This window comes from Dendrobates tinctorius, unplaced genomic scaffold (assembly GCF_039654945.1).
Source record: "Dendrobates tinctorius isolate UK_male_01 unplaced genomic scaffold, ASM3965494v1 ptg000162l, whole genome shotgun sequence".
Classification (NCBI taxonomy): domain Eukaryota; kingdom Metazoa; phylum Chordata; class Amphibia; order Anura; family Dendrobatidae; genus Dendrobates; species Dendrobates tinctorius.
In genome coordinates, this window is record NW_027361829.1 from 48205377 (window position 1) to 48230601 (window position 25225).

The 25225-nt window shown below is 43.7% G+C and overlaps 1 protein-coding gene across 2 annotated transcripts in view; it reads right to left on the minus strand.

Moving 5' to 3' along the window:
* The window catches only part of LOC141052725 (mediator of RNA polymerase II transcription subunit 1-like), a 163832-nt gene that overhangs the window by 57781 nt on the left and 80826 nt on the right, over nucleotides 1-25225 (minus strand). For both annotated transcript variants that reach the window (XM_073550008.1, XM_073550009.1), the window contains 5 exons: nucleotides 24182-24210; nucleotides 20481-20552; nucleotides 19468-19542; nucleotides 19166-19239; nucleotides 1651-1716 (listed from right to left, as the gene is read on the minus strand). In XM_073550008.1, the coding sequence (XP_073406109.1) occupies nucleotides 1651-1716; nucleotides 19166-19239; nucleotides 19468-19542; nucleotides 20481-20552; nucleotides 24182-24210 (316 nt within the window). The remainder of the gene's footprint in view (nucleotides 1-1650; nucleotides 1717-19165; nucleotides 19240-19467; nucleotides 19543-20480; nucleotides 20553-24181; nucleotides 24211-25225) is intronic.

Here is a 25225-nt window from a genome sequence, read left to right on the forward strand (position 1 = left end):
AGCTCCCTCTGCTGGCCTGGAGTGGGAGCTGTGTTGTGTGTTGTATTTAACTGCCAGAGAGATCCTTTATTGCTTCCAAGCATCACATCACACTCCCTAGGAGGAAGGCAATGCCACTGTGGCGACCATACTCCTGGGGGCGCCACAGGTACCTGTATATTTAGACTATTCAGACTAAACTGTTGTGTGTGCACATGAGAAAAGTAATATTTGTAATAGGTCTTGTTTCTAGTAATGCTCACAAGTTTTCTCCCCTACAGGAACACATTAATTCTCATTTGTCTTTGTGCTAGTGGGTGGATGCTAAGTGTTAGTGTGGCGTCCTGCGTCTTTACCGCCACAAAAGGGTTAAACATGTACTGTTTTGTATGTGTTTTGTGAGCAATGGGAGTTATGCTTTCTCTGCTAGAGACCACAACACACATACACAATTAGCCTCACACCCTCATTTGTCTGAAGCTGCGAGTTTGCAGACATACCCTAACTGGGAGAGGGAGGGTCGACTTGTTGTTCTCAGTGTGGAGAAGGAGGAAGTATGCTTGGACGCCATGTGACTGATCCAGGAGTGAGAGCTAAGAAGCAGGGAACCTGCCCCTAGATCATCCATGCTTTCAGAGCAGGGTGATAAGCTGAGAGATTGCGTGGGATTACACAACCAGCAGAAAAGTGTTTTCCCCTCAGAAATACTGCAATAGCCTGGAATCAGTGAAGGACAGTGCAAGTGGGAACTTGAGCTGCGTCACAAAGGATTCAAACTGCAAGTTGCTGAAGGCGAAATACACAGTGAGTAAAGGCAATACTGGGAAGTTCTAAACTCCAGAAAGCCTTGGTCCCAGAAGGGGAAGGGATAAGAATAGCAGGAGGTTACACTGAGTCACAGCAAAGAGAAAGATAACTCCCATTCTCCAGAGCAGACTGTAACCTGGTGAGAGTTGTGATATCTCCTCTGAACTGCACCTGAACGACAGTAAATGATAAAGTGACTTTCCTTGTCTCCTGTCTTATTACTCCGTGCCTTCTACTTGCATCACAATCTCTGGGGGTCCTGCCCTGGTTGGAAAGGGTTTTAACATCTGCACTGCCATCACCATCTACTCTCCCAGGGATCATCTGCAGTGCCGGCTATACTACAATCGAACACTCCAACTGGCGTCACGAATCACTGCATAAAACTTTATCCGCATCCAATTCTACCCCTTTTACATGACCACCTGGGGCCACTGACCAGGTCACCGCTGCTGTGACATTTCCCATTGAAGTTAATGTGCCCGGTACAGAGTATCCCACGGCCCCTCGGGCGCGTCATTAGAATATCTCTCATATACAGCACACACAAGGGATTCCTGTTCTTGTGTCCCTTTGTAGCATGTGTTGAAAAGCAGTAGCATAGAGTATATCATACAGCAGTACTAGCAATGTAGCTGTGAATCCAGCTTTGGGGTGAAGCAAAACTATTTAAAAGAAAACTGCAGCACAGATGTCCATTACGCACTCTGTTTCTCCCTATTTCCTACATAGATTTCAAAAAAGGCAGATGTAAAGTGATCTCAGTGAGCTGCAAGTCTATTGGGTTAAAGATTACAAAAAAGTATCTTACATTGACTATTGAGGTTTGCAAAGTTTGTTGATCATTTAGAACATATCCTTTACCTGGTGTTCGTTTTTCTTCCCGAATCTGTTGTGGAGTAATATAGTACTCAATATTCATTGGAGTTCCTAATGGACATAAATTGAAGAAACTGTATTTAGAAAAGAAAAAAGGCAAAAATGAATCAATTTATCCTTAACATTTCATTTGTTCTTGGGAAAGTGCTTTCCTGAATACATTCAGTTTTGAGCAAAATTGGGTTTTAAAGCCTTTATGTAGTTGCAACAACACTTTTCTTTTATTGAGGCTTAACCCCTTAGTGACAGCCAATACATCTTTTTACTGACCTGAGAATATCATCCCCATACAGGTGACAATCCAGCAGCTGTCGGCTGTACACTATAGCTGACAACTTGCTGTATCACAAATGATTAGTGTTCGCACCATCCAGATCTGTTTAATCCCTTAGCTGCTGCTGTCAAAAGTGACTACATCTAATAAATGGTTAAAAGATTGTGGGGGCTTCTGCTTTAATCTAATTTACATACCGAGATTATGAATGTGTGGTCCTGATGTTTTCCATAGCAGTTCATGGCCAAATAGCGGCCTTAGAGTCTCACGGCTATAGCGGTCAGTTCAGAAGTTAGTGACATTTAGGTGGTAAACACTTTTTCATTCCTGCTATACCACTTTGTATTAATTCCTGAAAAGCACCTGAAGGGTTAATAAACTACCTGACTGCAGTTTTCAATATGTCGAGGGGGTGACCAGAAAAATGCCCACAAGAAAACTGCCCACACAGAAAACTGCCAATTGCATCATCACAAAGTTTCAGATCTATGATATTTGAGGTGCAAGGTGAGGATGTTCACATGATAGGTGAAAAATGCCCACAGAAAATTGCCCACAGACTTGAATACCCACTGGAAAACAGTAGCGGGTTATAGGTGAGATGCTCTGCAAGACAGTAGCATAGATCTATAGGTTAAATGCTCTGCAGGACAGAGGGATAGTATGCTGGTATGCGTGAGATGCTCTGCAGGGCAGAAGAATTATTAGAATTATAGGTTAAATGCTCTGCAGGATGGGGGATAGTATACAGGTATAGGTGAGATGCTCTGCAGGGCAGGAAAATAATATACAATTATAGGTAAGATGCTCTGCAGGACAGGGGGATAGTATACAGGTATAGGCGAGATGCTCCGCAGGAGAGGAGAATAATACAGAATTCTAGGTGAGATGCTCTGCAGGACAGGGGGATAGTATACAAGTATAGGTGAGATGCTCTGCAGCACAGAAGCACACTTGCTTCTGCTTTATGAGGGCAGGAGTCATGATAATGTTCTGTTGGTTCTTGAACTAAGTTGTCATCTTTTGTTTTGAGAATTGAATGGCACTTTGAAGAGCAATGCAGTCGGCATTTCCAAGTCACCACTGCGTTGATTTTATGACATGCAAGATATTTAAACCCCAAGTAAATCATAACTTAGTTGTTCCTCTGGCTAGAATACTTTAGATGAACTCAAAATACACTTTTATTGAAAAGAAATTAAAAAATATGGGAATAGAGCTATTAAAGTGCATGTTTTAACTAACCAAAACACAATTGGCTGGCACAGCAGGAAAGTATTAAGTTACGTACCGGTAACGGTATTTTTCGGAAGCCCATGACAGCACCACGAGAGAGGGGATCCGCCCTTTAGGAACAGGAAACCTATAGATACAAAAAGGGCGGCACCTCTCCCACGCATCAGTTGGATTACAGAGCTTGAGAGGCTACCATGGTTAGTACACAACATATAATATATACAACCTATCTACCCTATTTACCAGAAATATTTTATACCATCTCCCACATACAGTAAATTGTGGACAATCTTCTAAAGGAGTGCACCCCTATATGTGAACAAGGGAGGGAACTGAGGGTGCTGTCATGGGCTTCCGAAAAATACCGTTACCGGTACGTAACTTAATACTTTATTCGGACTCCCATGACAGCACCACGAGAGAATTACAGAGATGTAAACTAACTTAGGGAGGGACTACAGCCTGCAGCACCCTTAGCCCAAAGGTGAGATCTGAGGAGGCACCCATGTCTAACCGGTAGTGGTTAAAAAAGGTGGAAGGAGATGACCAGGTGGCCGCCTTACATATCTGATCAATTGACACTCCAGATCTTTCTGCCCAAGATGATGCCATGGCACGAGTGGAATGCGCCCTCAGGTTCTGCGGAGCCGGACCTCCACCTGCTGTGTAGGCAAGAGAGATAGCCTCCCTAATCCACCTTGCTAATGTGCGTTTCGATACCCTACAACCTTTCCTGGGACCTTGGAAGGATAGGAATAATGCATTCTCCTTCTTCCAAGGATCCGTGGCTGCTAAATATTTAAGTAAGCATCTCCTAATATCTAATGCCTGAAGTTTTTGCTCCTTAGGGTTGGTCGGATTAGGGAGGAAGGAAGGCAGAACTATCTCTTGTGTCCTGTGAAATTGTGATGCTACCTTGGGAAGGTATGCTGGATCTGGCCTTAGGATTACTCTATCCTGTAAGAACTCTGTGTAAGGGGGCAATCTGGAAAGTGCCTGTATGTCGCTCACTCTACGTGCGGATGTTATCGCTACTAGAAATGCTGCCTTAAGAGATATAATCTTTAATGAGGCAGAATCCAAAGGTTCAAACGGACTCTCTGTCATGGCTGTAAGGACTAAGTTTAAGTCCCAAGGCACACATCTGTCTTTGTGTATGGGTCTCGATCTAGCCGCTGCTTTGATGAACCTTGCTACCCAATAGTTATTGGCAATATCACATGCAAACAAGGCTCCTAAGGCTGAAACCTGTACTTTTAATGTACTTGTGGAGAGACCCAATTCGAGACCCCTCTGGAGAAACTCCAGAATATGTTTTGTGGGAATTCCGTCTCTGACATCAAACTGAAAGGTGGACAGGAATCGCTTCCAGGTCCTAGCATAAATGTTAGTGGTAGTCAGTTTTCTGCTTTTTAGGAGGGTATCAATTAAATTTTTGGAGAACCCTCTATCCTTTAATAGTGTCCTCTCAAACACCACGCCGTCAAATGGAGTCCCGCTACTTGCGGGTGGCTGACTGGCCCCTGGTAGAGGAGATCCGGAAGGTCTGGTAGTACCCAGGGATCGCATACCGACATGGTCCTCAACCATGCGAACCAGGTCCTCCTGGGCCAAAAGGGGGCAATTAATATGACTCTTGCCTGATCTTCCTCACTACCAGAGGTAGAAGATTTAATGGTGGGAAGGCGTATGCCAGAGAAAAGTTCCATCTTATCAGGAGGGCATCCACTGCCAGTGGATTTTCCCTGGGATTCAGAGAGCAGAACGATTTTTCTTTTCTGTTTTCTCTGGTGGCAAAGAGGTCTACCTCTGGCTGACCCCATCTGCTGACAATCTGGTGGTAAATATCCCTGTTCAAAGCCCATTCTCCTTGCTTTAGAGCCTTGCGGCTTAGAAAGTCTGCCTTCACGTTGTCTTTTCCTTTGATGTGGAGGGCTGTTAAAGATAGAAAACTTTCCTCTGCTATCCTCACGTGATGGCCCTGTAGGTACATAATGAGTTTTTTGACTGCCCGCTCTATCGCCAATAGCTCTCTCTGGTTGGATGAGATCTCAGCATCAGAATCCCAACGTCCCTGTACCACTATGTTCCCCATATGGGCCCCCCAACCGAAGGGACTAGCGTCTGTGGTTATAATACGGATTATCTGCGTTACCCAGGGCACCCCTGAGGCTAGGTTCTTGTCATCGAGCCACCATCTAAGCGACGTAACAGCTGAGGGGCTTAGCAACACTCGACCTTGTAAGGAGCCTTTCAAGGCCCTGCTATAAACCAGGACGTCCTTCTGAAGGGCTCTAGTATGGAATTGTGCCCACCTGACTGCTGGGATGCATGAGGTTAGAGAGCCTAACAGGGACATGGCCTGTCTGAGGGTCATAGAAGGATTATCAATCGCCCGAAGAACCTGCTGCTGTATCTTTTGCAATTTATCCAATGGTAATAGACACCGCTGAGTTTCTGAATCTAATAGTAAGCCTAGAAACTTCTGTATCTTTAAGGGCTGAAGTCGGGATTTTTCGTAGTTTAATATCCACCCGAGGTTTTCTAACCTTGATTTAGCTCTTTCTATCTGGGATATACAATGGCCCACTGATTTCCCCACAATCAAAAAATCATCTAAATATGGAACAATTAAGATGTCCACTTCCCGTAAATGAGCCATAACCTCGGCCACTATTTTTGTAAATACCCGGGGTGCTGCTGAGAGACCAAAGGGAAGGGCTCTATACTGATAATGACGGACTGTGCCGTCTACTGAAACTGCCACTCTCAGGTACTGCTGGAAATCTGCATGGACAGGTACATGATAGTACGCATCTTTCAAATCTATGACTGCCATAAAACACCCTTTAAACAATATTTTTATTGTTGTATTGATGGACTCCATCTTAAAGGTACGATTAACCAAAAACTTATTAAGGAAACATAGATTAATAATCGTCCTAAATGTCTTATCAGGTTTTTGGATCAGGAATAAGGGAGAGTAGAACCCTCTTCCTCTTTCAGAATCTGGAACCTCTATCAGGACGTTTTTCTGGCAAAGGCTTAAGACCTCCGCTTCTAAGGCTGCTTGTTCGAGGGGTGAAGATCTTAAAGGAGTTGCTTTAAAGGTATCCCGCGGGACCTGGGTAAACTCCAATCTAAGCCCGGTGGATATTACCTTGCGCACCCAGTCACTATTTGTAATCTGTAACCATGCCGGGAGGAAGGATGACAGTCTACCCCCCACGGGAATTACTAGTCATTGATTCTGTCTCTTTTGATCTCTCGACGAGCGTCTGAACATGTAGCCCGTACCTCTTCTCCTTCTATCTTCCCATCTGGGACGGTCTCTAATAGGCGAAGAATTGCGCCTTCTCCCATGACCGAATCTCCTTCTACCAAATGGACGTCGGTAGGACGCAGACCAGAGATTTGGGAATTTTTTCTTGTCGTCCCCAGCTTTCTCAAGCAGATCGTCCAGGGCTGCGCCGAACAAATATTCACCTTCACACGGAATAGCACAGAGCTTCGCCCTGGACTGAATATCCCCTTGCCAGCACTTCAGCCACAGGGCTCTACGAGCCGCATTAGAAAGACCTGCTGCCCTGGCGGCCATTCTTACTGCATCCGCTGAGGCATCTGCTAAGAATGCTGCTCCCTCTTGGATTGTTGGTAGGGCCCCAAGAATTGTTTGCCTCAATGTACCCTGTTTTAATTGTGACTCCAACTGGTCCAACCAGACCATCATGGACCTGGCCGTGCATATTGATGCCACTGCTGGTCTTAAGGACCCGGCAGCCATTTCCCAGGTATTCTTAAGGAAGGTATCTGCCCTCCTGTCTAGGGGATCTTTAAGGGATCCCATGTCCTCAAAGGGTAGAGAGGATCTTTTCGATGCCTTCGCAATGGCTGCATCTAATTTGGGGGCCTTGTCCCAAGTATTCACTGCCGGATCGTCGAAGGGATATCTGCGTTTGAGGGCTGGTGGTAGCGACCCTCTCTTATCCGGTTTTTTCCACACTCTGTGGATCAGATCCTGGATTTTCTGATTTAATGGGAAGACTCTACGCTTCCTCTGTTCCAGGCCCCCGAACATGACATCCTGCATGGATAACTGGGGCTTAGGCTCCTCTACTTCCATTGTCCCTCTGACTGCTTTGACCAGCTTGTCTACTCGGTCAAGTGGCAGACAAAACCGCCCCAATTCCTCTTCTCCTGAGGAGGACGAGAGAGATGAAGCTTGGGAGTCTCTACTTCTCCTCCATTCTGCCGAGGAATCGGACTCCACCGGGACCTCGCCCCTAAGACTTTCCGGCTGGGACAAAGACTTTAGGGTTTCCTTCATTTCTGCCCTGACTATGTCCCTTAAACTTGCTGCTACCGTGGGCGACTCTTCCGCCACTGTCTGCTGAATACAGGGGGGGGGCACAATTTTTGGGGGCATTTGTCAGGTAATGGGCATGCACAGAGTGCGCATTCCCCGTGTTTAGTTTTACTTGTAGCCTTCTTCCCCTAGAATAAAACACAGAAGGGGGGTCCCGTCACTGAGTGAACTTTCACGAAGATCACTTACCAGTGCCACAATCAAGTACCGGAGAATGAGGGGGATTTTTCTCAGTCGATGCTCCTGTCTGCCTAGAGGACCTTTTATGACTGGATTGGTCACTTCGTCCCGCACGTTCCTTACTGTCACGGGAGTTTTTCTTTTTCTGCTTGACCTGCCGAAGGTCATCCAGGGGCGGCAGAGATGCTTGTCGCTGCTGCCGACGTTGCTGCTGCCCCTGATCGCTCTCCATTACTGCTCGCAATAATGAGGCCAAGGCAAGGCACCCTCCTCCGGACAGCAGTATTCCTGCCGCGCCCCTCCCCCCTTAATAGGGCTCCTTTCCCCAGCTGGCGCCGCACCCGGCCGGAGAGCCGGCGCTTACCGGCGTTTTCGATGGGCGCCGCCATTTTGGTTTCCTCGCGCCTGCGCAGTGGCGCCGCTGACCCCGGAAGCGCATCATCCGCCCGCCCCCTGACGTCACCACGACCCCGACGTGACCGGAAGTCACGCGGGACGCCCGGGCGCTCCGGAATGTAGCGCTCCCCGGCCTCAGCACCCCGCAGCCGCGCCGGCCCCCGATAACACCGCCGGGGGGGCATACTCACCGGCGGCGGCCTTACCCTGGAGACGGACCTCCTCCGGACGCCGCTCCCTGCTGCATACGCCACCGCCGTGCCACCCATCCTGGGCCACCGTGGCGTCCTCCAGGAGTTCCGCACCAGGCCGAGGTGGGAGACCCCCTCGCTACCTGTATCGGCCGGCCGGCCTGGGATCCGGTTTCTCTGTAGGATCCCGTCCCCTCAGGAACAGGAAACCAACTGATGCGTGGGAGAGGTGCCGCCCTTTTTGTATCTGTAGGTTTCCTGTTCCTAAAGGGCGGATCCCCTCTCTCGTGGTGCTGTCATGGGAGTCCGAATAAAGCCATTGTTCACTGGGGTTGTACCAAAAGGAATGACATGATTGCCAATTGGAAACAATGGGGGCGTGGAAGCGCTGGAAGGAACATGTGAAATAATGTCAACAAGGAAAGCCCGGTGACTTCCATGGGCTCCATTGAAATACAATACAGCACAACACAGGCAGCAAAGAAAATGCAGAATGGATTTCACCACAGGTCTCTGGGCCCAGCTTCTCCGAATTCTACAGGTTGGGTTCACTCATACCTAGTCCCAGAGTACAGATTCTGTTTTTACGCGCTGTCAGTCCACTGTGCTAAAAATAATTCCACGCTCAGTGTGGTGTGTATGAGCCTAGAGACCCTTAATCAAATCCATTCTGCATTTTCTTTCATCCTATGCCTGCCTACACCTGCAGTATATGTGTGTGATACATAACTACGTAGCATCTGTTCACCCTTACTCTTGGTAGTCATAAGTGGACAGGGAAGGAAGTGCAGGCACCCAATTCACTGCCACTAAAATCAATGGGAGAGCAGCGCTGCTCTGGCACTTCCGGCTCCTGTGTTGGTCAGTGACGTCACACATGGGTCAGTGGGTGCTCTTGTATGCTGACCTGGCTGTCTTTTGAGAGCCCGCAAAAACCAGGGCTCATCCCACTGAACGCCCGCACTCGATCCCCATGTGTAGAACACCACTCATACAACACAGGGTGAGGGGAACACACATTGATACGACTATTGGTTCACCAACAGAAAAAAAACACAGAGGTGCAACGACTGTGGTCGCAGCGATGAAGGCCACGAGCAGGCACGGGGGTACAGATGCCTGCTTCTGCTGGATCTCTGTCCTCACTGAAGACGCAGATCCAGATGACATTCATGGTGTTGCAGAGACCCGTCGGGTCCCTGCACTGCGATACATGCTGCACTGCGACATATGCAGTGGCTGTGAGCTGAGATCGGAGGTGCAGCCACAGGGAGTGGCGCATGACAATGGCGCACACGCCGATGTCAGCTGCCGGGCTGTACGGTGGATACAAAAGACACAGGGTGAGGTGGAAGCAGAGGAAAGGTGAGTAGAGTGTTTTTGTTTTTAATTATGCATTAGCGGCAGAATGGAGACACATACACTAGGATTGGTAATCATGTAAACCAGGATGGGGACATATATACGAGGAAGTGGGCATATATACCAGGATGGAGACCATTTGGACCATACATACCAGGATGGGGACCATATATACCAGCATTGGGACATATACTGTATACCAGGATGCGGACATATTCACCAGAATGATGGGCATATATACCAGGAAGGGGGACATTTCACTACATAATGAAAGGGGCAATTCATAAGCCTTTATAGAATTTAGAACACTACAGGGGCCCATACATCTGACCAACGTGTGTGTGTGTGTGTGTGTGTGTGGGGGGGGGCAGGTCCAAATTTGGCACTGGGGCCCATCGGACTCCAGTTACACCACTGCAAAAACATACATTCTCAGCAAGTACACAAGGTGGTACAAGTGGCAGAATTTCACCTTTCTGCTGTGCCTTCTGGGCATCCAGGAACAACTATCTCTGCCAGCAGCTCACTGCTTTTGGTGGGCTCCCGCTGAGATGATAATGTATTAAGGTACTGTCACACTTAGCGCTGTACCATCGCTAAGTGGTTGCTAGTGAGCTGCCACACAGGCAGATCTCACCAGCAACATCGCAGGGGTCGGGGGTCGCTACTTACCTGTCAGACGAGGCGATCCTGATGTTCTCCCGCCTGCGTCCATGCGTCGCTCGTCGTCACAGCAGGAAGCCCAGCAGGAAGCTGACGACGAGAAACGGCCCAGGACATTCTCGCGCGATCATCAATAACCAGCGGGGGAGCGGTCGGAGGCAAGTATCAGACATAGCAATATCGCTAGCAATATCGCTATAACGTCACAAAAAACAGTGACGTTATAGCGATATTGCTAGAGATATCGCTTAGTGTGACAGGCCCTTTAGATGTGACCTGCAGTCCCATGTAACTCCACAGATAATAGAGTGATACTTTTGTGAGTACTGATAGCAGTGATAGCTCCTCTGGATTACATTGCTGCTGGTTCTGCATGTGCTGCTGTTTTGAATTGGTGGGAGGAGTAAAGGGCCTGTCACACTAAGAGATATCGCTAGCAATATCGCTATAACTTGTGACGTTATAGCGATATTGCTAGCGATATCGCTGTGTCTGATACTTACCTACAACCCGCTCCCCCGCTGGTTATCGCTGATTGCGCGAGAACGTACAGGACTGTTTCTCGTCGTCCGCTTCCTGCTGTGATGACGAGCAACGCGTGGAGCCAGGCGGGAGGACGCAGGATCGCCTGGTGTGACAGGTAAGTAGCGACCCCCGTCCCCAGCGATGTCGCTGGTGAGATCTGCCTGTGTGGCAGCTCACTAGCGACCACTTAGCGATGTACCAGCAATCCTGACCGCGTCATATCGCTGGTCGGGATCGCTGGTGCATCGCTAAGTGTGACAGTACCTTAAGGCAGAATCAGTGAGAGATGAGAGCAGACTATATCTATCTATTGCTGATAATGACAGACTGCTACAAACACAGATCTTCATTTTTGCAGTTTTGCACTAGATCAACTGTAAATCACAAGTTATTATTTTATAAATTTCCTTGAAAAAAAATGAAAAATTGCTGCTACATTATAAAACCTCCTAAAAGGCTAATAAAATAAATTAGCGTTTTAAAAATGGTGCTGATGTAAAGCAGACATGTGGGAAATGTTATTGCATGATATGACTATCTGGATTAGGGCAGAGACACACTGGTGAATTTTTTCGTCCGAGATTCGGATCGTAAAACTTGCCCTGGCCGGCACCTCTCCTGACCTGAACTTGACAGCTGCATAGTAATCCATCACACTGTCATGCTCAGGTCAGGAGAGGTGCCGGCCAGGGCAAGTTTTACGATCCGATTCTCGGACGAAAAAGTCGCCAGTGTGTCTCTGCCCTTAAAGGGATAATCATTCAACTTTTGAAAATTGCAATTTTTTTTACATTTTCGTCAAATTTCTGAAACTTTTTTTTATAAATAAAACACAAAACTTATTGAACTAAATTTACAATTATCATAAATTATAATGTGCCGCGAAAAAACAAACTCAAAATCAATGGGATTTGTTGAAGCATTCCAGAGTTAACACCACATAAAGTGACATTGGTCAGAATTTTAAAAATTGGCTCCGTCACTAAGGGGTTAATTTGCTTCTGATAAAGTCATTGCAGTACAGAGTGGTGTTTTATCTATATGTAGGATGATTTTTCTGCCCTCTGCCGCAGTGTCCCAATTTTTCCATATTCCTGTATTCTTTGTATTTTTGTAACCAAAAAAAGCTTGTAACCAATGACCATGACAATTTTGGGATATATCAAAGAGTCAAAGTAAATTCTGGATCTGTTACTGGAGGTTGAATGATTCATCTACAATGTGGTAACCATGTACAGTAAATAGGAGAACACGGAGTACATAGGTGCATAAAACTGGCTATTGTGGTATATGTGTAACATTGGAGACCTACAAACAGTGACTTCAATATCTGTTTATTTTTGAATGTGACTTTTGTATTGCAGCTTTTATATATACATATTTTTGAAGTTGACTAATAAAATTATTAATTTTTATGCACCTGTGTACTCCGTGTTCTATTTACTGTGAATCTGTTTGGAGTTGGCGTTTGTTTAATTGAGGGTGGATCACCACTGTGTGATATCCCCCTCTTGCATATATAATGCAACTGGGTTTTGTGTTTATAATGCGGTAACCATGTGCCATATATGCATTATACACATCTGTGCAGGGCCAGACTGGTTATCTGGCAATTCTGGCAAATACCAGAAGGGCCTGTCTGGTTGTGGGCTGCCCTGCCTGCTATGTTTTTAACAGACTTGGTGTTCTTAAGACACCCATACTGTTAAGAGTTGTGACGGAGCACAAAGTCGCTGACTCCGTCACTTACCCCAGCCTTCCAGAAATATTGGTCTTGTTGTAAATCTTCCTTTCCTCCAATCCAGGGTAATATTAGTAATATTATCCCACAGGGACAACATGGGCCTGTGAGATTTCAAATGCCAGTCTGTACCTGCATCTGTGTCTGCATTACAGGTGTTAATTTGTTTCTATGAATATGGCAATTATTCCCCATTTTTTACAGTATTCATTTCAGCACAATACCTCTTAGTAGAGTTGAGCGATTTTGGTCAGATAGGGTTTCGTGAAACAAAATTTGATTTGGATGAAACTGGTCCGACTAGGGCAAAAAAAAGTCGGAGTTTCGTCCGAAACCCGACCCCAGTGCAAGTCAATGGGAAATAAAAGTCGGCATTGAGCGGATGACATTCATCCACTCAATGCCGACTTTTATTCCCCATTGACTTGCATTGGGGTCTGGTTTCGGACGAAACTCCGACTCTTTTTGCCCTAGTCGGACCAGTTTCATCCGAATCAAGTTTTGTTTCACGAAACCCGATCCGACCAAAGTCGCTCAACTCTACCTCTTAGGCTTTATTCACACGTCAGTATTTTTGATTAGTATTTCTATGCCAAAAACTGGTGTGTCTCCAAAACACAGACCAGGTGTCAATCTTTCAATTTTAATTTTTCTCTGTCAGTCCCACTCCTGGTTTGGGCATACAAAAAAATGATGCAAATTACTGACCAAATACAGACATGTGAATAAGCCCTTAAAAAAAAAAAAAAAAAGTTTTATCCTACTCAACAACCCCAGCTTAAATCACTTCAAGGCCCCATAAAAAATAAAACCATCTACTCATCTCCCACAGGTCGAGCAATGTCAGTGCTGCCATTAACGGTGGATCACATGACATTGATGGAATACTGATTAGCTGCTTCAGTCGTGTAACACAACATAGTGGACATCCACTCTGATGAAATAACTCCAGTCAAATCAGAGATCGCTAATGTGCTGCAGTAGTCGCATGACAAAAATCAGCTGCTGTTGATTGGCTGCAGCCTTTACACATTCACCAGAGCGGACGTCTTCTCTGACTAAATATTGATGAGCTGCAGCAGGAATTTGACAGTCAGTCTACTCCTGCAGGATAACCTATTTTCTATGGGGTCCAAAAGTGATTAAAGTTTTTTATTCCTTTAATGGACAGCCCCTAAACCTCAACTTTTTCTATTTTATGGGGATTATTATAGGTCAAGTATGGGGGCAAAATTTTCACCATCTCTGGCAATAATTTAAATGGTCCTGTGGGGGAATATGAGCATTCTTCTCCCAGCAGGCAAAAATTTTGAGTGTTAATTGGTCTGATAGGGCCTCTACACTAATGACCTAATTAAGATTTTGGGGCCATTATGTGTTGGCCATGTAAGGGGCTGACATTGCTATGGACAGCAGAGTCACGCTGCCCCTTTAAGAGACAGCACCACCTTGGCTGATGCGATGGTACATTCGATTCTACCCTTCAAAAGACTGCTTTGGTTTTGCTCTTCCAGCTATGGAGAGGGGAGGGTCTGTTTTCTCAGTGAGTGTTTGGAGCTGGGAGTCTGCAGAAGACTGACCTGTGGAGAAAAACGTGCAGCTTAGAACTGACTGAACCTGTGGGATTGTGTATACCCGTCTGGGGATAACGAAGGTGGTTTTCCTGTGTTACTGCGAGGAGCCACAAAGATCTACAAGGAAGGAATTCAGAAGAGGGAGTTCATCGTTTCTAGGAACAGGATCGGAATCGTCACACAAGGACAAGACCGCACAGAGCTGCCAGGGTGGACATCGCATCATCTTGCAGAGAACTGCTGGGGGCCCCCAGGAAGGAACTGAGACACCAACTTTACCGTGAGTGTTAACCCCGTGTGCGCACATGTTTAGGGCTTAGGATAGGCTGCAATAGACAGAGCACGGTAGCCGTGCGGCCGAAGTATCAGCGGCCAGTCAGGCTATAGTTCGAATAGCAGCATACTGTACTTTATTGTATTGTTTGCCTTTTCAAAGAATACACTGATCTGTAATAGTTGGTGCACTGTGCCATTTGTACGACCCAGCTAGAGAATATCACTTTTGTAAATTGTTTTATGTCATTGCATTCCCCTGTTTACACTTTCCTAACACTGCATTCCTTGCCTGTAAATAAATTAACCCTTTGTTGTTTGCACCTCATCTTGTGTACCGTAGTCTCACTGCATTGTGGTCCAGAGTACTGAAGGAGATAGCAGAAGAAATTTTTGAACCCCTCTCCATAATCTTTGAAAATTCTTGGAGAACAGGAGAAGTGCCAGAAGACTGGAGAAGAGCAAATGTTGTTCCTATCTTCAAAAAGGGGAAGAAGGTGGACCCAGGCAACTATAGGTCGGTGAGTCTGACTTCTATACCAGGAAAGATCTTTGAACAAATTATTAAACAACATGTATGTCAATACCTGGATAAGAATGAAGTGATTAAACAGAGTCAGCATGGGTTTGTAACTAATAAGTCATGTCAGACTAACTTAATTTCCTTCTATGACGGTATCACTGATTGGGTGGATCAAGGAAATGCTGTAGATATAGTATATCTTGACTTCAGCAAAGCATTTGACAAAGTCTCTCATACAATCCTTATTGAAAAAATGACTAAGTATGGAATGGACAAGGCAACTGTTAGGTGGATTCATAACTGGCTTAGTGATCGGACCCAAAGAGTGGTCGTAAATGGCTGCACATCCAGTTGGAAGAATGTCTCAAGTGGGGTACCACAGGGCTCTGTCCTGGGCCCTGTATTGTTCAACATCTTTATCAACGATTTAGATGAAGGAATTGAGGGTAAACTGATTAAATTTGCTGATGACACAAAGCTAGGAGGGATAGCTAATACTAGAGAAGAGAGAGAGAGGATTCAAAAAGATAGAAATAAACTGGAGAAGTGGGCAGCAACTAACAGAATGGTTTTTAACAGGGAGAAATGCAAAGTACTACATCTGGGCAATAAAAATGAAAAAAGCATATATAGAATGGGAGGAATAGGGCTAAGTGACAGCACATGTGAAAAAGACTTGGGTATACTAATAGATCACAGACTGAATATGAGTCAACAGTGTGTTACAGCAGCAAAAAAGGCAAATGCAATTCTAGGATGTATTAACGGAAGCATACAGTCTAGATCACGTGAAGTCATTATTTCCCTCTACTCCTCTTTGGTCAGACCTCATCTGGAATATTGTGTCCAGTTTTGGGCACCACATTTTAAAAAAGACATCAACAAACTGGAGCAAGTTCAGAAAAGAGCGACCAGAATGGTGACCGGTCTGCAAACCCTGTCTTATGAGGAAAGGTTGCAGGATTTGGGAATGTTTAGTTTGCAAAAGAGAAGACTGAGAGGAGACTTAATAGCTGTCTACAAATATCTAAAGGGCTGTCACATTGTAGAAGGATCAACTTTATTCTCATTTGCACAAGGAAAGACTAGAAGCAATGGGATGAAACTGAATGGGAGGAGACACAGATTAGATATTAGAAAAAACTTTTTGACAGTTAGAGTGATCAATGAGTGGAACAGGCTGCCACGAGAAGTGGCGAGTTCTCCTTCAATGGAAGTCTTCAAACAGAGGCTGGACAAACATCTGACTGGGATGATTTAGCGAATCCTACTTTGAGCAGGGGGTTGGACCAGATGGCCCAGGAGGTCCCTTCCAACTCTACAATTCTATGGTTCTATGATTCTATGATTCTATGGTTCCCCCGGCCATCGCTTCAGCCACACCAGACTTTTTGAAATACTTGCGTGACAAATGCATCAACTCAAAATTTACATCTGCTGCTTTTGATACAAAGGTGTCCTTTTTGTAGACACGGCAATCGTTTCTACAGTAACGCACCATTAATGTTAAAAAAATGATGTTCCCATTTGTGATAGGTTTTTGTTTCATTGGATTTGAAAGGGCTAGTTTATCAAGCAAAGGGGTGGAGGGGTGATAGAAAACTTTTGTTATTAATCATGATGCATTCTGGATTTTTTCCATGAATACTCATTTTCCAGCTGGTTTCATTTTTAGATATGACTTATGATCTGTGAAATAGTGGAACTATTTTTAATCTTGTAACAATTTATTGTATCAGTGTCATTCATGTCACACTGTTTTCTATTGAGCTATATTTGGACATTTGTATACATGTGTCTGCTTCCTCATGTTTTGATTGTATCATAATTATTGCCTGTTTATTGAACGTGATATATACACATGGTCTCATATACCAGTGTTATAGCACAATAGGAGGTTGTATGGGGTGACAGATTCCCTTTAAGATTTATTGTGTGTATTGTTTCCCTAATAAATTGTGATTTATATATTTGATATTCATTCAGTTGTGCAAACCATTTATTGCTTTGTCTTGTCTCTTTTTCAAATTCATGGTTCATTTTTCCATGCATGGTTTTTGCACCCGCATCAACTAATATCTGGTTTCTAGTGCACCCTATAGTGCTTTGTGTCAATAAGTTACAACAAACGTCTACATTAAGGGTATGTGCACACGTTGCAGATTTTTCCACGCGGAATCTGCAGAATCCGCAGGTAAAAAGACCCGTGTTTTACTTGTGGATTTTCTGCGGATTTGGCCTGCGTTTTTACACCTGCAGGTTCCTAGAATGGAATGGCTGTAAAAACACTGCGGAATTCCCACAAAGAATTGACATGCTATGGATAATAAACCGCCGCGTTTCCGCGCGGAATTTTCCCCAGCATGTACACAGCGGTTTTTGGTTTTCACAGGCTAACATGGTACTGTAAATCACTTGCAGATCTGCAGGGCCAAATTCACTGCGGATCCGCACACAAAGGTTCATACAAACAATAATCTGTTTCTTAAGGGGGTTTTACACATAGTGACATCGCTTGCAATATCGCTAAAACGTCACCATATTTGTGACGTTATAGCGATATTGCTAGCGATATCGCTATGTGTGATACTTACCTCCGACCGGCTCCCCCTGCTGTCTGTCGCTGATCGCGTGAGATCGGGCGGGTCCAATTTCTCGTCGTCAGCTTCCTGCTGTGTGAGACGAGCGACGCGTGGACGCAGGCGGGAGGACGTCAGGATCGCCGCGTCTGAAAGGTAAGTATCGTCCACTGTATCGCTGCTGCATCGCTGTGAGATCTTCTTGTGTGGCAGCTCACTAGCGATCATTTAGCGATGCACCAGCGATCCTGACCGGGTCGTATCGCTGGTGCATCACTAAATGTAAAAGGGCCTTTAACCAAAAAAAGAACAAACACAAATTTAAAAGTCAACGTAAAGATAACAGTCTATGCCTCCTGGCTTACTAAAAATAGGCGTCTGGAAAATTAAGATTAAATGCTGTGTCGTAACAGAGGCTTTGCAGGGTGGTGTGTGTTATAGGGGAGTGAATTGGTCACCATGGTTGTAGACATGTTTAAGACCACTAACTCAAAAAGCATTGGATAACATGATAAAGATAAATAAAACAGCTATCAATGTTTCGTGAATAAAGCTGCAAATTATAAGGGTAGGTGCACACGGTCAGTAAACGCTGCTGGTTGGACGCTGCGTACTTTCGCAGTGTCCAGATGTTACAGCATACTAAATGGGATTTCAGGAAATCCCATATCCACTATGTGTGCACTGATGCCCGCGGATCACCCGCGGAGACAGACTTCCCAGACCGCAGCATGTCTATTTATCTTGAGGAGACGCGAGTCTCCGCAAGATAAAATTTCACCCATACAAATACAATGTATTGATGCTGTGAATCCACATCGTTCAATGAACACATGTGGATTCACCTGCGTTCAAAAGCCAGCAGCATCCAAAGCGCTGCCAATTACTGGCAATGTGCACCTTACCCTTATAGTCTGAAGAATGGGTGCAGGAGTTTTTCTATTTTCCTTGAACTGCACATGCTTAATTTCATGCACCTATGGATGAGATTTAAATGGACTGAAAGTGTGGCGAGCTGGCAGCATGAGAACGGTCATTGTCATTTTGAATGTCAGAAGGTTATTTGATATGTTTCTCATAAAACACTAACTTTAAAGAACAAATCTAGTGCAATTCTATCATATTAGCATTGATGTGACTCTCAGGTTGAACTTAAAGAAGCATTCCTATGCAGATTTATTTATATTTTTAGTAAATGTGCATATAACGTAATGCGAGTGAGTTAATATATTCACATACTGCCGCCTTCTCAAGGATCCAGTGCTGTTCTTCCCTGCTCTTCTTTGGCTCACTATGGGCGAGTCAGAAGTCTCTTTTACAATGTAAGCCTACGAAGCCTTGCCCCGACGCTCCATAGACTTACATTGTAAAAGCCACCTCCAGATTACACAGTGTGCAGTATGATCTGGAGAATCTGAAGAGCGGTGACATCACTAAAGAAGCATAATGGCATTGGATGCCGGAATTCGGAGGTAGACAAGTATATTAATACACTCACACACGGATGCAAAGAGTTCGTAAATAAGAAAAACTTAATGGGATGTTTATATTGAACATAAATCAATATAAAAGTATACAATGATTAAAAAATAATGTACTAACAGAATAAACATTTACCTCCATTTCTTGGAGAGAGAAAGCCTACTTTTCCATGTAGGACTATAGCTATCCTGCAATTGTTGTTTATAGATCTAAAGAAAAATTCACAAAGCATTTTTAAAGGAGTATTTCCATTTTATTTATTTACAACACATATTGTAACATTGGATATGCCATTAATACTCAATAGCTGTCGAACCTGCAGGAGAACAGACTAGGGTCATATTGAGATACAATATGGGCCACAGCAGGTTAGGGAACAGTATTATATTAATCCCCAATATTTGTAGCCTACAAGTTTGAACAAAATGATAAAGTACCTGCTGAGATTAAACAAGGCAGTCATATCCTCTTCTAAATTACACAATGACAGGTACACTTTAGCTTTGATATCACTTGGGAGAAAGGAAAAAGTATTACATTTCAAAAGCATTTGAGAAAATCAGTAACTCGAAATGATAAAATGTGTACAGTATACCGGCTCGTATTAAATTATACTTGATAGATTCCCTTATTTTTTGGTACCCCTGTACCCGTGAACATTCACAATAAATCTAGTTTTGGCAATTATGTCATTTGTTAGTCCGTGTTAAAGGGAATCTGTCAGTAGAATCAACCCTCATGAGTCATCTATATGTACATGTAGGTCATAGAAAACTGAATAAAATGATATTTGTGATCCGATGTCTGAGAGAAAGCCATGTTTTCTTAAATATAAAAGAGCTGTTCAGGACTATGGGCCGGACACTGATCTGCATAAGAATCGGCCTCCAAAAGCTCATTTTACATATTAGGGGGCATTAACAGTATGATATGTTATTATGGCTGCTCTCTGCTTTCCTGATCTCACGGCAGAGCTGTGTGGGATTATACCCGACACATCTGCAGGTTTCTCTCAGCTTCCAGCTCACAGACGAGTATTGCAATACAGCAGAGCTGCACCAAGTGTGTTTGTAGAAAGACAAAGTTAATTTCTCCTGTTCTGTGTTAGTTACATGTTTCACATTGGTAATTACCCCATTCGTATAAAATAAGCTCTGGAGGCAGATTATCATGCAGATCAGTGTTCGACCCATAGTTCTTAATGCACTAACATAAGAAAAATATGGATTATCTGGAACAAGACATCGAATGGCTGATCTCAAGGTATCATTTTATTGAACTTCCTATGACCTACATGCCCACATAGCTTAGGAGCGCTGATCCTACTGACAAAGTCTTTTGAAAGTCTATATGTGAAAATTGTATTTAACATTATAATAGCAACCTCTAATTTGTAGAACCTTTTAGGAAAATGATATTTCAAAGCACAGGTATACAGTACAGAACATACCTGTTGCCTGGAATGCTGTACAACTGTAAAAGTTCTTCCAAACTTTTGCCAAAACCTTCAAAGTCCTTAGTTCTGAAAGGAAAATAAAGATTTTAGAGAATGCTAAAGTCCAGATTTAGAAACCTGCCTAACAAAGAATTTGGGTTTACCATGGATGTAATATCTTCAGTGTACTCATCTATTGCTGCAACATATACAGCATAGTGGAACTTAAATGAAATAAGATCATAGATGTATTAATTTTCTGAGAATTAAATGACAACTTACATAGAGAACTGAGAGGCAAGTATTAGTCAGTGGAGGGAGAGATGATTTGGAAATCACAGGATCAACTTTTTCTATGAGACTTTTCTAGACAGTGACACTCAGTTGGCTAAAATGATCATTTCTTGTTGAAATGATAGTTTGTTAAAATTGTTTGATGAACGTTACACTAACGTGCATTTATGCATTAAATCTAAATAGTAACAATCTGATAACCCTTTTTAACCTCTTTTGTCTTACGAGGAGTGCATATTTATGGAGATTGCTTGTGATTTAAGCTCGCACAATATCTGGCAGATGTTACATTTTATAGCCGATGTCTGCCTGTAAGGCTACGTTCACACGTCGAGGTTTTTTTGCATTTTCGCGGCGGTTTGAAACGAGTGATTTTGCCGCGAAAAATAAGCATCCCATGAAATCCTATGTGATTCCGCAAAGCTGTGCTAATGTTGCATTTTTCCCCGCGGCGGAATCACTTCGTGGTAAAAAAACGCAGCATGCCCCTTAATTTAGCGGAATCGCAGCGATCCCCCACCCATAGGAATGCATTGTTCTGCTTACTTTCCGCATGTGGCTGTGCCACACGATGCGAAAAGTAAGCAGAACATTTGCGGATGGTACCCATAGTCCGGAGGAGGAGTAATTTCCGCGAGAGTTCCGCTACGTGTGCACATAGCCTAAAAGCAGCCATCGGAGCCACTGGTAATCCCGTCAAAACAGTTATCAATTTTCAGCCCATGTGCAACACAAGTATGGGGTGCTGATGGCTTGCTAAAGCAATCAGGGGCCTTCAAAAGGTCTCAATGGCTGCCATGTTGGTAGTCTTGGATTTCATTTAAGACCAGGATTTTAGCTATATGCTAAAATAATACTACTAATCTCAAGTCACTCCTTGGTTCCGCTTAAGAAAAAAAATTTTAGAAGTAGAAAAAAAAAACCAAAAAAAAAACCAAAAAACCATAAAACCATCAAAAAACCAAAGTCGCCAATTCCACATCAGAAAAAGTTTTACTAAAGTATAAGATTTTGCTCAATTTTAATCCAACAACCAGAATTTCTGTTTTTAAGTCATTGGACCTCCCCTCATTAATGGAAGATGAGAATAAGATAATAAAAAGGACAAAAAGGATTTCAAGAAGAAATGGGCCATTGTGGAAGTGATTTAATACTAAAATATTTATATGGTAAATGTCCATATTGTGTTCATGTACTGGTTTCTCATTTGGAAATGCAGTTTTCTTATATGAAATTACTCACAATTTCTCTTACACAAAGAAAAGAAGCGTGCCTTATCTGTAATTGCAAAGTTTCATATATACAACTGCAAAATTTAAAAGTTAAGGCTAGAAATAAAGAGAAATGCAGGATGAGGGTGGGCTATTTTTTCTATAGAAAAAGATGCCTCTGTATTACAGTATAGTAGTGAAATGTGAATACAATTTCAGCATAAAAGTTCAAGTCTTAAATGTCTCAGGATTGACACTAATAAAAGTGGATGAAAAATAATCAAAATACACACACATGCATTGCATCAAATATCGCAAACATGCATAGATTAGTAGTTAGATACTTAAGGTAACAGTATGAAATGAACAGATTTAATCCCAAATGTCTATTCCATGTAACTCTCAATCTAATCCGTTTTGGGTTTTTTTTGTTCTTTTTTTCCAACATCCTGTTTGATGACATTTCATATGAGAATCTCCAGAGCATGCTGTGATATTCTAAACAAGATGACATCAGAGAACAGAGGCTGCAGTCACTTTCACAGCCTCCATTTCCAACCCTGAAATTAAGCTTCATCAGTGATGTCACGGTCACGCGCGACTGGACACAGCGCCACCAGCAGGGCGGAATTAGATGACACTCGTGACCCTGGATACACCGCCTCCAGTTGGGCGAATTTAAAAAAAAATGTGCAGCTGGATACGCCGCCTCCAACAGGCGAATTTCGGAAATACACGTATGTCTGGAAACCCCGCCTCCAGTAAGGCGAATTTAAACAATAAAAGGGAAAACCTGGGTAACAATAACAATGGTGGCCCTGCAATAGGGAACGGGGAAGTGGAGACCTCCAGCACTCCCCTGAGTCAGTGTCTATACAATCCTAACGTTCCCTAGGCCGCTTCCGCACCGGGCGCCGCTCAGGATACCTTTAAACCCTAGCTCGCCCTCCACCTACCCCTTTCTAGTGTAATGGCCGGTGCGGAAACTAATCCCACCACTGCACTAAAACACACATAAGGAAAAGAGACAAAACAGGGAACCACCACTTAGCTTTGCTCTGTTGCTTACGCTCCCAGCAACAGAGCCCACCACCTGTGTGCATCTTTTCCTCTGACCGGATCTAACACCACAGTGCAGCCTTGGAGCAAACAGAGTCCACCACCTGTGTGCAGCTGTCCAGAAACAGAGTCCAGCATATGAGTCCAGCTTTCCAGCAACCGAGCCCAGCATCATGAGTGCAGCTCTACACCACAGCTGCCACTCCACCAAGCCATGCAAGAACTCTTTGCTGACACCATAGCTGCAACTCCACCAAGCCATGATAGCCCTCCTCGCAGACACCATAGCTACCACTCCAGGACTCTCACTGAGCTACCCGGGACTCTCCTTCAGCTCCATCCTTCACCCAGGCTTGCTTGTAACTGAGGACTATCACCCACAGTGATTACCACACCTGACACTCTTTTATAGAGCAAATCACACCTGTTTTATAATTATGTGCACAAAACTAAAGTAACCAAGTGCAATGATGCTCACCACCACCGGGGGGCAAATTTAGAACAAAAGTCACCACAGTGCAATAATCCTAATGGCCACCAGGGGCAAAAAACCAAACCTAAGCACAGAAAAAAAAATGTTACCTGTGCTTTATCTCTGTCATATCCAACCTGGATCATGACAAGTGACATCTGCTTCCGGGGCTGGGCTACTCCTTGCTCTACTAAGCATGCATCAGTTTTCACATATGCTCATTAGGAGCTTGTCACAGTGCAATATTCTATTTAAAGCACAGTGACAGTGTGCTCTCTCTGGCTCCTCACTTCTCATAAGAGCTAGCGAGGAAGCGCACTGTCACTGTGCATTAAAATAGAATATTGGACTGTGCCCATTTTAAGGAAATAACCCAAGCAAGCAGGAAAAGCAAAGACCAGCACCACCCCCAAAAAGGACATTGGTTTCAGGGGTGAGACTTGTCTATGTTCTTGCAACTTTGGCCACAGCACAGATCGCATGGCCAAAGATTGTTCTGAGCAGCTGCTACTTTGCGGCTTCATATAAATTGGGGGTGTGAGAGTGAGTGGGGGATCACAATGTAACTACTGAGGTAAAGTAACAGGCAAGTCACAAAAATGCATGAATTAAAATATTATATGAAGGAGAATATTTTTCCAAAACCTTTAATAATCGTGTATGGAGCTAAACATATATACCTGAGAAGCAGAAGTAGTTCCTTGCAAATCTGGGAAACCAGAAAAGGAAGGCATTAAGATTTGCAAACAAGCAATACATAAATCTCGCAAATTAGAAAAAAATACTTAACAGCTCAATGACAAAAGTGATGCTCTTTTTTGAATGAAAGCAAATAGAGCTGAGATGCAATACCAGATGTAGCCCATGGACAAGGGTCGTGCTGTTTGTACAAATTCAAAAACACAGACCCTTTAATATAATCTCATAAACCCCTTTTAATCTTTTAGGCAAAAGTATTTTTAATGCAGAGTGTATTGTTGGCTACTGATTGGATCATCTTACCACTGGGTGACAGAGTCCTGACACTGCAGGGATGGCACCAGTCAGTTAAGTATTAATTGTTTTTGGCATTTTGAATAAATAAACCTAAGGGTAGGAGATAGCCGTTAAAAACTACAAAAAGTGGAATTCAATCTGAAAAAAAAAAAAAACCACACACACACACACACACACACACACACACACACACACACACACACACACACACACACACACACACCCCAGGAATAAAAAGTAAATATTAAAACGTATATAATTTTATTGGCACTTCATTGAAACTGGTGTTAAAAACAGTTGCTGCTGAACAGCATGTTTTTAATCAACATGCTAATGATTTGAACAATAAGAAAGGCTTAAAAAACACAATAGTAAGCCACACAGATTAGATGGCACAGTATGAAAAGTACAAATTTATTACAGCAACAAGCTTTTTCAAAATTTCATTTAAGATAAATGCTTTATTATTGGCTTGAAGTCAATGGTCTTCAAGAAGTTATTTTCCATGTACTTGAGTTTTCACTATCCAAACTATGCTGCCCCATTTTGCTACAAAGCAGATTTTTTTTTTTTTTTATAAAGTCTCCGTTTTGAATAAGAACGTTTTCCAGTACAGTTGATCACCATCATGCACATGAACAATCTGAGAGCAATTTCAATATGTGGGAATACAAATTTCAAATAGTCCAAAACCATTTTTCTGTACAGTGCAGGGAGAGTTACCATTT